At 36.9% G+C, this 14,286-nt stretch overlaps 2 protein-coding genes across 4 annotated transcripts in view; both read left to right on the forward strand.

Annotated features, from left to right (window-relative positions):
- The window catches only part of LOC117383408 (F-actin-uncapping protein LRRC16A-like), a 45,871-nt gene extending 42,637 nt beyond the window's left edge, over positions 1-3,234 (forward strand). For 2 of the 3 annotated variants that reach the window (XM_055227844.1, XM_055227845.1), the window contains exons 36-38: positions 258-527; positions 611-730; positions 1,138-3,234. In XM_055227844.1, coding sequence (XP_055083819.1) covers positions 258-527; positions 611-730; positions 1,138-1,295 — 548 coding nt within the window. In that variant the 3' untranslated portion in view covers positions 1,296-3,234. The remainder of the gene's footprint in view (positions 1-257; positions 528-610; positions 731-1,137) is intronic. The other variant, XM_055227846.1, reaches the window with a different exon arrangement.
- Positions 3,235-3,372: 138 nt separating this feature from the next.
- LOC117383916 (secretagogin-like) lies at positions 3,373-11,250 on the forward strand. Its single transcript, XM_033981164.2, has 11 exons — positions 3,373-3,505; positions 3,645-3,715; positions 5,069-5,161; positions 7,507-7,596; positions 9,025-9,081; positions 9,167-9,244; positions 9,352-9,407; positions 9,489-9,534; positions 9,607-9,666; positions 9,994-10,062; positions 10,483-11,250. The coding sequence occupies exons 1-11, from the start codon at positions 3,436-3,438 to the stop codon at positions 10,609-10,611; spliced, it is 819 nt and encodes a 272-aa protein (XP_033837055.1). The 5' UTR covers positions 3,373-3,435; the 3' UTR covers positions 10,612-11,250.
- The last annotated feature ends 3,036 nt before the right edge of the window (positions 11,251-14,286 follow it).

Genomic DNA, 14,286 nt, shown 5'->3' on the forward strand with positions numbered 1-14,286 from the left:
ATTTAAAGGTGTTTTCTTATATTTTTCTTTGTCAAATAATTTCTGTGTGCAATATGGTTGCTAGGTAGGTGATGTCATAATTTCCAATCAGGAAGTCAAATGTTAAACTAAAAAAAAAATTGCCAAACTGTGTTAAATATAATGATCTTAATTTTGTTTTAGTGAAATGAGTCGCCTGTTATAAAACTTTGATCTTGAGCTCCACTTGGTTACATTCAGTTTGGATATCAACAACTCAATCTTATTTTTGTTTACAGCTAAGCCACAGCCCTCCACTCCTGAAAACCGATCTCCCAGCAGTCCCATGGGTAAACCTGACTTTTCTGCAGCCCCCCTAGAAAAGCCACCTTCTCATGGAGAAAACAAGCCTGAAACGGCTCCTCGTGTTCGGGCTGCATCCTCGTCTGGTCCCCCTGGAGGACCCGTTAGTCCTAAACCTCAAGTCCCACCAGGGGCTAAACCTGCTCTGGCTGCACGGCCCACCATCCCACAGAAACCAAGGACAACCAGTACCAGTAAGAGCACTGGTATAAACTGTAGGAAATGTTGATGGCTTTTGTCTTCTCCAAAATGTTTTAATTCATACATTTTTATTCATGTAATTTATTAGATGAGAGCCCAGATTCTCCAAGCAGTGCATCTCCCAAAACCAATAATCGACCTTCAACACTAAAAAAAGCCCAGTCAGAAAAGGACAAAGATGGACAGAGCAATAAATGCTCCAAGGAAGGTTGGTTCAAGTTACCTATAATTACTCTGCTATGTAAGTTTTCTGGCCACTTGCTGAACTCCACCTGCTTGTCTCATCGCATTAAATATAACTATCTAGCATTAATTTCATTATGGGTGGGTTTTTTGCTAAAAATACCTTCAAAAACAGGTTGTTATTATTACTGTGAAAAAGGTCGCCTCTCCACAGATCTGATCTGTAACTTGTTCTGGTGATGGTACCTGCTTGTCTCTATGGAGATTTAGTTTAGCAAAGTAAAAACATGCACATAGGGGCCCTCCACTAGAAGCGTTACACAGTGCACATTAGTTAAATTTTCATGATAAAAAAAAAAGTAAGACTAAGGGGAAATCTCTTTATTTATCCAAAGCCAATTGTGACATTATCTATTTTTTTTTTATTTCTAGTGAAGGCACCATCAGAGACTGTTCAACTCTCCAGCCAGACTAACTCAGAGGAGCATGGTCCTCTCAAGCCTAAGGAGCTCTCCTCAAATGCCAAGGACAAAGGGGCAAAGAAGCCGGGCTCTGGAGAAGAAGCAGATAATGAAATTATTTTGATCTGACTGAAGGACTTTCACTGTTGGACCTCAGACATTCTTCCAGCAGACAAACACTAATTCAATTGTTTTTTTCACCTTTACCAGGGGTTACATGTTAAGACCATAAGCATAAGGTCATGTTTGAGGAGGATTGCCTTTGATATTAACCAACCATTACCTAGTGAACCAAACTGCATAACTGCCATTAGAGCTTCCTTGATTTTACTGTGTAAAAATGTCATGCCTCAAATACTATGTTGGAGATTCATTTGAGCAAAAAATCAGCTTGATACAAGGTTTTGGGAGCAGTTGATGAATCAAAAGGCACACCACACCATATTGTTGTACTAATCTAAATATAATAAATGCCTTTCTGCTGTGTTCCAGTAGCTTGCTCCCAGGGACCAACCACATCAGTGTCACAGTACTGTATTTCCATATACTAATGCACTAGACCCCTGTAACAGTCGTTTCTGTATCTAATCTAATCTTTGTCAAATTTATTTATAGTGTACAGATATTTTTTTCTTTATCATTATTATTTTCTGTTCTTTTGGGTTATTCAACAACCTACCAATATGCAATTCATATTTGTTATAGAAGAACACAGGCTTTGCTGAGCATCTCAGCCCACTTTGTAGTAAGTCATTATTTAATGGACTTTCTTTTGTAGCTAAATATCTGGAGATGGAGGGGCCTAATGACGTGTCTGCTTTGTGAGAACTACAGTGTAAGAACTTAAGCAATATCAAATCATGTAAGGCTTAGCACTGTTACTATCTTTATCACTGTGGACATGACGGCTGAGTTAACAGTGTCATTTTGTCAGTGTATCATGAAAACTAACTTAAAGATTGGTACATGAGCGTACCATTGCAGTTTTCTCACTATTAAAACTTACTGAGTTTAATTCTGTTTAAAAGCATGACACTGAGGGAACTCCAGCCTAAAACCACACTCCACTTTTCCTCTTTGATACTTCAGGGATGTCTTTTGAATACAGAATCAAACTTTTCTCTATGGTCTATTTTCATGAGCTAAAAATCAACAAAGATGTCACTAACTCCTGTATTTTCTCTTGTGATAACCTACAAGCTGCTGCGGTCTGCTCACAGTATTCTATAGCAAATTGGATAAAATCTTGCAGCCTTTTCACTTCTTTAGGAGCAAAGGTCTGACTGTTGCACCTTTAGCTATGCTATGTTCTGAATGTTTTTTCTATGACCTCTTAAATTTAATAATTTGGTGTTTAGTTTGCAAATAGTACTGGTTGTGCAGTTAATCCATTGACAATTGTTCAGTAATGGCATTCATAATGTATTTGAACCAAATGTTCTGGACAATTTGGAATATAACACTTGGCTGCTCCTCTTCTCCTCCAGAGGCACAGATTATGTTTCTCTCAAAATGATCATTTTCAGCTTCAGAAAGAGCACCTTTTTTTTGGTCAGTGTTTGAAGTGGAGCCAGTAAAAGCTGCATAGCATTGCATCCTCTTGTGTGTGACTGCATGACGGTGTTTGTATATATGTGCTTCTTCTGTTGGTCTGTATATGGGCTGTCTGCCATGTGGACATCCCATGTGCCTACCCCAATGTAAGTGCTAATTGTCTCATTGGTATTAAGTACCAAACTTTATGGATTTGTATAATTTCAATTCAAAAAGGAGACCATTGGTCCATGGTTGTTTTCTCTTTATTGTGTATATTGTGTTTATAAATTCTGAAATTAATTACCTGTATGTTTTGTTGGTGAATTCAGTTATTAATGTATTGTTGCTTTTGTTGAGTAAATACTGCTAATGTTGTTTTGTTTTTCCTTGAGTGGAAAAAATGTGTTGCTCATGATGAGTCTCAATGAGTTTTATTTTGTCTTAGACTAATGTTCCACTAAGTCACACTGCTGTTCACATCTTTTGTGCAAATCGTATTAATTATTATTAAATTACTTTTACAAGCTTTAAACTGTGTATTGATCTTCTAATGTCACAAGTGACATGTTGTAACCACTAGAGGGCATATTTTCTGGTCTGTATGACAGGCTGGTTTTCCCCGGGGGCGGGGTTTACACAGTGACAACATATGTGCGCCTCAGACACTGTCAGTTTGACAAATTCTCCGCAGGTGTTCATGTGTCAGACTTGAACCGTCAAACAGACACGCACAATGGACTCTGGCTTTGATAACCTAGATGCTGCTGGTTTTCTGGAAATCTGGCAACACTTTGATGCTGATGGTGAGGACATTTCCCATATAAAAACACATGAAAAATATTGGTATTTAAGAACATTTCATATTATTTTGGCTTTAAATTAAATATAGTATTGAGGCCAAATTGTATTTTTATTTCCACTTTATTGTTTTATTTATTTCAGATAATGGCTATATTGAAGGCAAAGAGCTTGATGAGTTTTTCCGTCATATGATGAAGAGACTGGGTCCACAGGTAAGTTGATATATAATTAATATTTTTCAAGTTTCAAGTGATTAAATATTCTTTCTTTATTCATTTATTGTTCTGGTTGCGTTGTTTTGGACTGAGAAACTTAAAAGGATGTGCCTTTGCTTATATGGTGCACCCTGCATGTTGGGTGGAGACTGGGTTGATGTTGCCTGTCTAACGGAGAAGGCTGAAGCCTGACTGTAAAGAGGGAGGCAAAAGCTCTTAATCTGGTTACATATTGACCATACACATGATAAACATCTGTAGATGTGTCTGCTAATGGTAAGGATGCATGTTGTGTTTGAGCACTTTGTGGGCAATTACACCTGGAGCAATACTATTAGTGAAGTGTTTCTGCTCCCTGGTTTACTGATGTGGCTTTTATCAAGCACACCAGGCTATAGACCCCCTGTTGCATCAATGGATAATCACGTAATTTCTGATCCACTTGTTTAGTAAATATGTTTTTAATGCCTTGTTCGTGACCATTTTATCTTTGAATATACTTCCTCAGATTAGATGGATGATGATTTTAATAATCCTGTACCAGTGGTTAATCAATGGCTCTTTTCAATTAAATAAATACAAAGCTTTGCTTAACATGGGTACATTAAATTATATTTTAACTCAGTCATCAGAGTTCATGTATTTTACATCAAGCCTTTGTTTTAATTGGTTATCGTTTGCTGTGTTATTATTGTTCATTTTTAAGTTTGATGCATTGTGTGTCTAAGATAAGGTTTAAATGTCTTGAATCAATCTCTGGGCTGCACAGAAAACAGTGTCTTTGGATAATTAGCTCTGCTATGAAACCGGACAGTCTGCAGCCACAGCCACATGTCATGTTATAAAAATTGACTCTGCTCTATCAGTTTCTATAGTTACAGTACATTGAAATGATGGAAAGTGATTTAGCTCTGTCAAAAATGTGTATATTTTAGTTACAAAGTACAAACTGCAGATTGCATGCTTTATTCAGAGATAAAACTTCAACAGGAAAAGTATTTGATTCCTAAACAAGATAAGTTTTGTGTCACTGCCTCCTGTTAGACTTTGATCCAGTTTTCATTTTGTATTTATTCATTTAATCAAAACTGGTTAAGTCCATGTAGCTATTATACATTATAGGACTTCCCACTGTAACGCACTCTGAAGTTGGCTTCCAATAAAAACTGAAGACCTTGGCAAATCATCTGGAGTATCCATGGAGACCAATTTTACAATTACTCACTGACAGCGTTGTTGAAGTAATGACTTTAAGACTTTTAGGTCTTAAAGGTCTTGGCACCACTTATCTTGCATTTGTAAGAGTCATGCAGTGGTAGAAAATCGATCTTGTTTTTTGTGTTTGTGCAGGAGAAAGTGACAGAAGAGCGAGTGCAGTGCCTGAAGCAGCGGTTCATGTCTGCCTATGATGTCACCGCTGATGGCAAACTGCAAATCGAGGAGGTATAGACTATAATAATATCTTATCTCCACCATTGTAGACTCTATGCTGCACAGGGAAAATTGGTTTGCCATAGTAGCAACAATAAAAAATAAATAAATAAACAATAAAATACTAGGAAAAACACTGGTAAAATGCTAAATATGCCTATGACTAATATGAAACATTCTGGAATACTCACCAAACTAGGCTATAGCTGGGTTTCACACAACACCACACAGGACAATTTTCCTGTTATGGGCGCCATTTTGAAGACTTTTTACTTTTCAAAGAGCAAAATATTTAGTTTTGAATTTGTCATACGGCAACAATCCTACTTGTAATGTATATGATGAGGGGTGACTAAAACAAATATGGTATATCTGCTAAAAACTTTTTTGCACTAAACGTGAACTGAATGCATAAAACAGTTCAATCCATATCTGTCAAACCTCCAAACCACTAGATCAAGATATGCCTCCATCTTTAGGTCTTCAAAAGCCTTTTAACTGTTTATGGGTTGCACTGTGTTTCAACTTTTTTTCTGCTCATATTTTATTCAATAGTGGTCATAAGCATTCATTTTGAAAGAGCACACACGGCCTTTACATGCAATTTAGACACTAGATATTTTCCTGTCAAATCCAGAATGATATCTCTGTATTTTTTTGTACAGATTGATATCTGTCTGGTCCACACGCTCTCCGTTGCCTCTCAAGCCTGGTCAAACATGATCTGCTATCAGCTGTTTTAAGTGACATGTAAAACAAAGGAGCTCATTGGTCACTTGTGATTTACAAATAAACAAAAATTTCCCTCAGATTACTGCTTTACCCAATGATTCTGCAGAAATCTGTGATGTTTTTCAGCTACTTGTTATATTTTTTCCTTTTTTTTCGCTGATACGGATGAACCATGGGTTTCTGCGATTGGCTAATTCACCTGAAAATCATGCCCATTTGAAAACCGAGAGATTCACTGGTGACCATGCTCACATTTTTGTAAAGTATTGAAGAAATGTGTACTCTGGCTCCCAGAACTACTTTTTAATTATTATTGCTGGTGTTTCAATGGTCAAACTCAGTTCTGAAGGAATGAAATGGCTTGATACTCGATACAGTTTCTATACCACAAACATGTACTCTCATACTTACTGATATACAGGGTGTCCTTAAAATTTCTTTACAATTTTTAGAAATGTATTACAAAGGCAATTGATAATATATCTTAATCACTTGTTCTATTGTGCTCATTGGTTTCCAAAGGTTTTTTTTTTACCTCATCTAATACACTTCTATATGGGCACCATTAGTGGCACGAAGCACATGAAGACAGTACTCGATTTCTTGCCATGTTCACTGTAGCATAGCCTCATCAATGGTTGCAATTGCATCTGTTATCTGTTGCTCTAGTTCAATAAAGTCCCATATCTTTGTTTGATGCACGGCAACAATTTTTTCAGCTGGTTTAGCCAGTCATTAATCAGTGCTAGAGCAACCTCTGCAACTCAGAGAGTGAATGTTGGAGGTTCTGAGTTTTCACGTAAGGCACGGTCTTTTTATACTGAGAAATGTGTAAACAAAAATGTATGTGTCCTCTATCTGCAGGTTAAGGCTCGGGCAACCCAGGTTCAGTTGTGACTGTACCTTTTTTTTACAGTAAAGGCAGGCTACATCCAGTTCCTTTTATGCTTTCAGCTTTTGGGGGACATTTCCAAACCAGAGAAACAAATCAGAAGGGTGGACCAATGCAGATTCACTTTATGACAACCAAAGCTAGCCAGATGTTTCACTAATGGCATCGTTACTGGAAGTAGATTATATTAGACCAGAAGAAAACACCACACATCATCTCTCACGAAGACAGGAAGTCAGAGGGTTGACAAACCACAAGATGCTGTCACATCATGCTTATGTGTCAGTTGTTTTATTTTTAGCTTATCATTACTTATCTCAAAGTTGATATGAGGAAACTTTTAGACCAATCATATACATTACATATATTGACCACCATGACTATAGGAAAGTGATATATTGTGTTCATTTTGCTCTTCTCTAATTTGATGTAGGCCGCTGCTGTCATAAAGTTGGCATGGCTGTTGGTGCATTGCGCTTCCTGTACTCATGGCTGTACTTTGTGACCTATAATAAATGGCTCGAGTACCATCTTGTGTTTAAATGAGATTGTGGATGGGGCCAGTTTAATTTACTAATGGAAGCCTATAGTTTAAAAGGACACATACAAATGGGTATGTCCAGGAAGAGCAACAGTCAAGTGTAAATGCATGTAAAATTTACAAGGAATGACATTTGAATAAATTTAATGAATATAACATTTCAATAATTCTTCTTATTGTTCTATTTTATAGCTGGCCCACATGATCCTGCCCGAGGATGAGAACTTCCTGTTAATTTTCCGCAGAGAGGCGACTCTGGACAACAGTGTGGACTTCATGAAGGTTAAACAAATGTTAATATGTTCATGAAGTAAATTAATAATGCTCATAGAGTTTGGAATTGAACATTAAAAACAGACATTATTGGCAAAATCCACCATATTGCTGAAAAATGTCCACAGAAATGCATCAGTTGTCACTGTTTCACTAAGAGGAATACCCAGAAAACAGATCACAGCAGGTAAGTTGGTCAGTGCCATCCATTTTGTTCCGCTTATCCGGGGCCGTGTTGGATAAGCGGAAGTTGGTAAGTGGTTTATTATAAAGGTTTTGTGGAATATTGTGAGGGCAAATGGCAGGCAGACACAGGAAAAGACAAGTCCAAAAATGTACAAAAAGCAGAGACTGAGACAAAGGTTAACTAACTAGGTAGAAGCAACAAACTGGCAAGGAGTGGTTCAAGAGCCAGGCTTCTTATGCTGCAGCTGATGGGATGATGGAAGACAGGTGTGTCATCTGCCAAACACGGTCACCTGTCACGGGAAAAGTCAGGTAAGAACACAGGAGATGCAAAGAGGACAAAGCAAAAACTAGGAGCATATCCTCACATTAGTAGGGACGATATAAAAAAGTAAACTATAGAGTGCACTCTGGTGAGTTCTTGGGTCACAATTGGCTTGTCTCCATGGAGATGTTATAGCTTTCCCTGGAATGTTCCTCAGTACGGCATGAAAACAGTTGAAACCAGAAGTTTCCATACACTATATAAGTCACTGTCTAGCATGAAATAAACTTTTTCAGTTTTAGGTCAGTTAGGATTACCAAAAGTGTTTCTATTTGCTAAATGCCAGAATAATGAGAAGATTTTTTTTTTTTTTTTTTTTTTACATAATTTTTCATTACTTTCTTCAAAGTCAGAGGTTTACATACATACCTTAAACAATTTGAAACATACTGCTAAACTGGTTACAAAGTGACTTAAGGATAACAAAGTTAATGTTTTGGAGTGGCCATGACAAAGCGCTGATCTCAGTCCTATTGAAAATGTATGGACAGACCTGAAAAGGCTTGTGCGAGTTACATCAGCTTGTGCAAGTTTCATCAGTGACACAATGCACACATTAGCAAACACTGATAAAAAAAGTTTTAAAATAGTCTGAATCAATACAAGCAATCATGCTCCTGTTTGGGTGTTTTCAACAAAAAAGGTGAGTGTGACTAACTGAAATAGTTAGGACAACACTAGTTCCAGCTACATCAGTTATTTCTGATCAAATTGTGTTAAAACTACAGATCAGGTGATTATCTAACAAAGCCTCGGACAGAGCATGCCTAGAGTTAGGATCACACTGGTCTTATGTTTGCCTTGACTTTTTCCACTAATAAATGTAAAATACATCTCAATTGCAAATGTACCTAAAATGCATTTTGTTTTAATGAAATTATGAATAGCGAGTTTTATATATAATGTGTCTTATTTATACTTGGTAGATTTGGAGGAAGTATGATGTTGACTGCAGTGGATACATCTCCGCTCAGGAGCTCAAAGTAAGAGTTTGTACAAAGTGAACTAGTCGGTGATAAATATTGATTTTTTTAAATAAACTAATTCAGTTTCTCTTTCCTCTCTTAGGCATTCTTGAAAGACCTGTTCCAGCAGCACCACAAGGAAGTGCCATCTGACAAAATGGATGAATACACAGACACTATGGTATGGATGCCATGGTCACAGCAACTTATGCATAGCCAGTTGTCATAAAATTAAATATAATTGAAAGTCTCAATTGCAGATTGCCACTGATATATTGTTTGTTTCAGATGAAAATCTTTGACAAGAATAAAGATGGATGTTTAGATCTAAATGATTTGGCAAGGTCTGTATAGCTTGGTGATGGGCTGCAAGTCCTTCATTTATGTGCCTGTATATTTTAAGTTTGTAACAAATTTTTCTGTAGGATCCTGGCTTTAGAAGAAAATTTCCTGCTGCAATTTAAAATGGATGTAAGTTGTAGTTTCACATAGTTGAAAGAACAAAAATATTGATATTCACATGAATGTCCTTTTTCTTTGCAGGCCTGCAGTAAAGAGGAGAGGAAGAGAGACTTTGAAAAGATATTTGCGCATTATGATGTTGTAAGTATTAAGATGCAGACATTTATCTCAAGTGTTGTGTTACACGCTGCATTGTGAGGTGCTGGACATAAACTCGGCTAATAATGCAAACTGCGTGTAATGCACTTAGTTACTTCCCCTATTAAACCAAATCACATTAACAGCCCATTATATTTTCAGCTCACTCCTGAAGCCAAGACACTAATTCTGTCGAAGGCATTCACCACACGCCCATTCAATCATCCCAGTGCTAATACTTCCTTTTACCATGGATAAAACATGTTTGTCTTATAATATATGCATAATATCAAATATTAATGTTTTATTATTATTTATTTATTCACACAGAGTAAAACAGGAGCACTGGAGGGCCCAGAAGTGGATGGCTTTGTCAAAGACATGATGGGACTGGTCAGGGTAAGTCTAAGAATCACATAAATATAATCCGAGGTAGTGAGCTAAACTTGCATTGTGATTAGTGAGGGTTGTTGGTTCAAATCTTGGATAATATGCTGCTGGCCATTTATTACTGAGGGATGATTCCAATTTTCTCTGGGAAAAAAGGATGAATGTGACATGAGTGAATGACGTTATAACTTTAAGTACATAGTCACATGACACTAGGCGAATCATGTGACTAAAAAGATGCATCAGTGCTTCAGGTCTTAAATCCCTTGTCAATTGATTCAAACACACCAGCAATGAAGCTCTAGCTACTTGTGACCCCTAAAGGTTTAGATTGGTCATAGATCATGCATGAATCAGTATTATACATATTATAGGCCTTACAAAATCAGATATAGTTCTTAATAATTACATCAATTAATTCTTTTTCAGCCCAATTTGACTGGTTCTGACCTGGACAAGCTGCGAACTGTAATGCTGCGTCACTGTGACGTCAACAAAGATGGGAAGATACAAAAGAATGAGCTGGCCTTGTGTTTGGGAGTGAAGCTAAAGCTGTAGCGCTTTAAAGTCTAAAAGGCTGATCAGTATTTATGAACCAAATCATGATTAACTGTTGTCCTATTAAATGATAAGTGACTTTGTGCATGTTGTGATCATATTTGATTTGCATACTGTATGTACCAACAGTGGCTTACTAAGTTACTAAGTTTAGCCACACATGTTTGTGTGCTTATTTTATCCAAATGTGGAAAAAATAACATTTTGAAGCTTTAAATATGTGTGCAATATTAATATTTGGATTAACCTCAACTCAACCTCAAAACAAGGGCTGTAATGTTTTTGATGATACCAAAAGATAGAAATATATGAATGATGAAAATTAGTAAAAGGAAAAATAAATGTTGTGGTGCTACTTACAAGACATGGGCGTGTGAAATTTAACTGCTGATGTGACTATACTCTACAGACGACACGCTGTAGACTGGGCTCTTGTTTGCGGTGCCAGAATGAAGACAAAATCCCCTTTAAGTGACTGGACCCTCTGGCCACTAAAAGGCAGCTAATGGTGTGGACGTAAAAATCTTTGGTTTACCGCAACTACAATGTGTCCTTTGAGCTCTGAGACCTGTAACTGTGATAGTGTTGCACATACGCTATGGGTCAGTCATAAGATAATGCACAATAAAAGAGACTTGACAGTGTTTATCATTGTATTCTTTCTACTCAAACAGAGATGTACAGTGGAGCGTCAGGGCCTTATTGACTCTGAGTGAGTGGATGTGACCACAGCAGCTGCTACAAAACAAACACGATATCCTCCTCCCATAAAAGATGAGGGCCCTGTTCCTCATGTACACTATACTGTTACTGTCTCATTCTGTGTATAAAAAGTAAACATTTGCCCTTTGGCTTTTAAAAGTCAATATTCTTAAACATTATCTTGACAATATTTAACTATATTTTATAATTTCAATAAAACCATGTGTTTTCAGAGTAGTTCTGCAGACTTTGAGCTGGTGGATTTTTAACTGAGAAAATGACGCTCCTTAATGTGGCTGTTTACTAAAAAGAAAAAACAAATACATTTTTATGTATAATCTAAGATTTATTCATGAAAATTAAGACATCAAGGCGTCACTGGAGGGAGATTACACAATAGCGCCCTCTAGCGTTCAATTAGCGTTCTGCTGTCTACAGTGGATTTTAGCAAAATGGCAAAAAGAAAAAGACTGTTAAAGGAGTAGAGGGAACTGAGTAAATTATTACTTAAACGTAAACGTAAAGACGTGGGCTAATATTTTAATATTTTTATTTAAAAAAACAAAACAAATGTTTGCACAAGAATTTGTGGTGGTAGTTTGCTGCTTATGATCAGTTGGGCCAACATGAGGGCCTCATCTAGACACTACACACACTGATCTAGACAAATATTCTCTGTGTTAACTATTGTTACTTTGGCTTTGAAAATCCATGTAGAAAATCCATGTAGATCAAATCCTTTTCTTAAAGGAAAAATATGGAAAAATCATAAGCTTGGCCAAATTAACCTAAATTAATCAAGATTAATAAGTATATAATAAGGTTGTTTTTTTTGTTTGTTGTTTTTTTAAAAAAAAAGAAAATTAAAAAACACATAAAAATGAAAAGCCAAAACAAAAGTTTGCAAAAGTTTGCAAAATCTAACCTATCCAATCAAATGCCAGGCAAACCTAAATGCAGCAGCCACATTCAGGGTCAAGCCTCAAGACCTATTGACCCTCCGTAGTCCACTCTCTCTCACTCTCTTGCTTTATGGTAGTGCCCTTCATTTGCTGACAGAGTAAACAACAAATAATAAGGTGTTGTAAATTGTAACCCTTAAAATGCCCTGTGTGCCCTTTTAAAAGCTACATGTCTTTCTTTTCTCCTAGGTGAAGTGGAATATCTCCTTGCTCAAGTGTCAATGCTAAATGTTGCTGTAGTAAATATAATGTGCAGATTATGGATGGTTAGGGTCACCGGTTTCCATGGCTTCATCTGAACACCTCAGTGACCTTTACATTCAAAGGTCAGGTGAGTGAATATATAGGAGGTATTACAACACATATGCAGGTTAAAGTTGCTGCCATCCAAATGTAAACTTGCTATTATAAGTAAACTGATTAAACTGATTAAATCTTGCATCTTTTACATTACAGATGTTTGTAATGCTCATAATACCTTAAATAACATGTATTTTACTATGAGCAGGTTCACCCCTTCACAGATCTGACCAATAACTTGGCCTGGTGGTATCATCTTCTGTGTCCATGGAAATGTATTGATATTAAAAATCAGAATTGCAGGTTATTTTTAACTTGCACATATCTTCTCTGTTTTAGTGTAAGAATCATTAAATGTGAAGTGCGTCATCACTTTAAGGTCAATTTATGAACAAGGTATAAAGGAGCATGTGTTTAAACTGTGCTGCTATATAAATAACGCCAGGAGTGTAGTCATGGTGTTTTCTTGTAGGTGCCCCCGTACTTGCGTCAAAACTTTGAGGTGCCACTGCGAATTTCCATTTTACAGAGCAAATGCTTAGACAACCAAAACAAACAGACAGAAACAAGGTGGAGCACTCACAATCTGTACTCAAGTTTAAATGCTTAGTTAAAAATAGTAATAGTCAAGTACAAGAAGTAGGGTTGACCAACCAGTGGCGTAGATTGTAATGAGCCTCTAATTGTTTCCGTTTCCTGTTGCCATTTTGAGGACTTTTGCCTATTTAAAAGATAAAGTACATTAAATTGTGTACATTTGAATTTAAATTGCGGGCCATTGAATGGACTAGTTTCCATAGAAATGTTGTACAAGCTGCCCATACAAAATGTTATCTTTAACTTAAATTTAAATCACAAAAATACATGTTATTATATGTTTATTTTTCATATCTCACATGACCCCACTCACAAATATATGCTTTATTAACTGTAAAGTCACAGTATTGTGTATTATTCAATGTCCACATCTACTCCAAAACTCTAAAGGCTAAAAATAAAGTCATAAATCAATATTTTGTTTATTTTTCCATAGGTTCTTCCTTCAAGTGGCTGCCATATGTCTACACTGAGAAGTTCAAACAAACCCATTGATGGACCATATACGTCCTGTCTGCTGCTGCTCTGTTCCTGGGCCCCCTGCTGTAGACATGTGGAGCACCTGATGACCCTGTCCTGTTAGAGTACATGGACCGTTACTTCACTTTTGCCAACTTTTAGAAGGGTCCAAAAGGGATTGTCCTGCCATATTGTTCCTGTGCCACCCAAGGAACTGGATCTGGTGTTGCAGCTCATGTACGATGGCATACGGCAAATAAACCAGCACTGAGAGATTTGTGGTGACCGCACAAGACGTTCAAGCAGATGACCAACCGCTGCTCAGTATGGAAATGAAAATAAAAGTGGGCACCAAGAGGAGTACATATTCAGGATGGTCAAAAGGAAGCACTAAGGCCATAGAGTAAGTGTAAGGCAGGTATAGTGGGTATTTTGAAATGGTACAGAAATCTTATAATAACAATGATAATAATGTATTTGATTAATACAGAGCTTTTTGGACACTCAAAGATATTTCATTATTAATTCAGTCTACCTCCGGTGATAGTAAGCTACTACAATAGCCTTAGTTTCTCTGGGGTAAACTGATGAATGACTACCTATCATTCATGTAGCTCCTGGAGTCAACTGTAAAGGGACCAATCAGAAGCAGCGT

The sequence above is a fragment of the Periophthalmus magnuspinnatus genome, chromosome 16 (genome assembly GCF_009829125.3).
Source record: "Periophthalmus magnuspinnatus isolate fPerMag1 chromosome 16, fPerMag1.2.pri, whole genome shotgun sequence".
Lineage (NCBI taxonomy): Eukaryota > Metazoa > Chordata > Actinopteri > Gobiiformes > Gobiidae > Periophthalmus > Periophthalmus magnuspinnatus.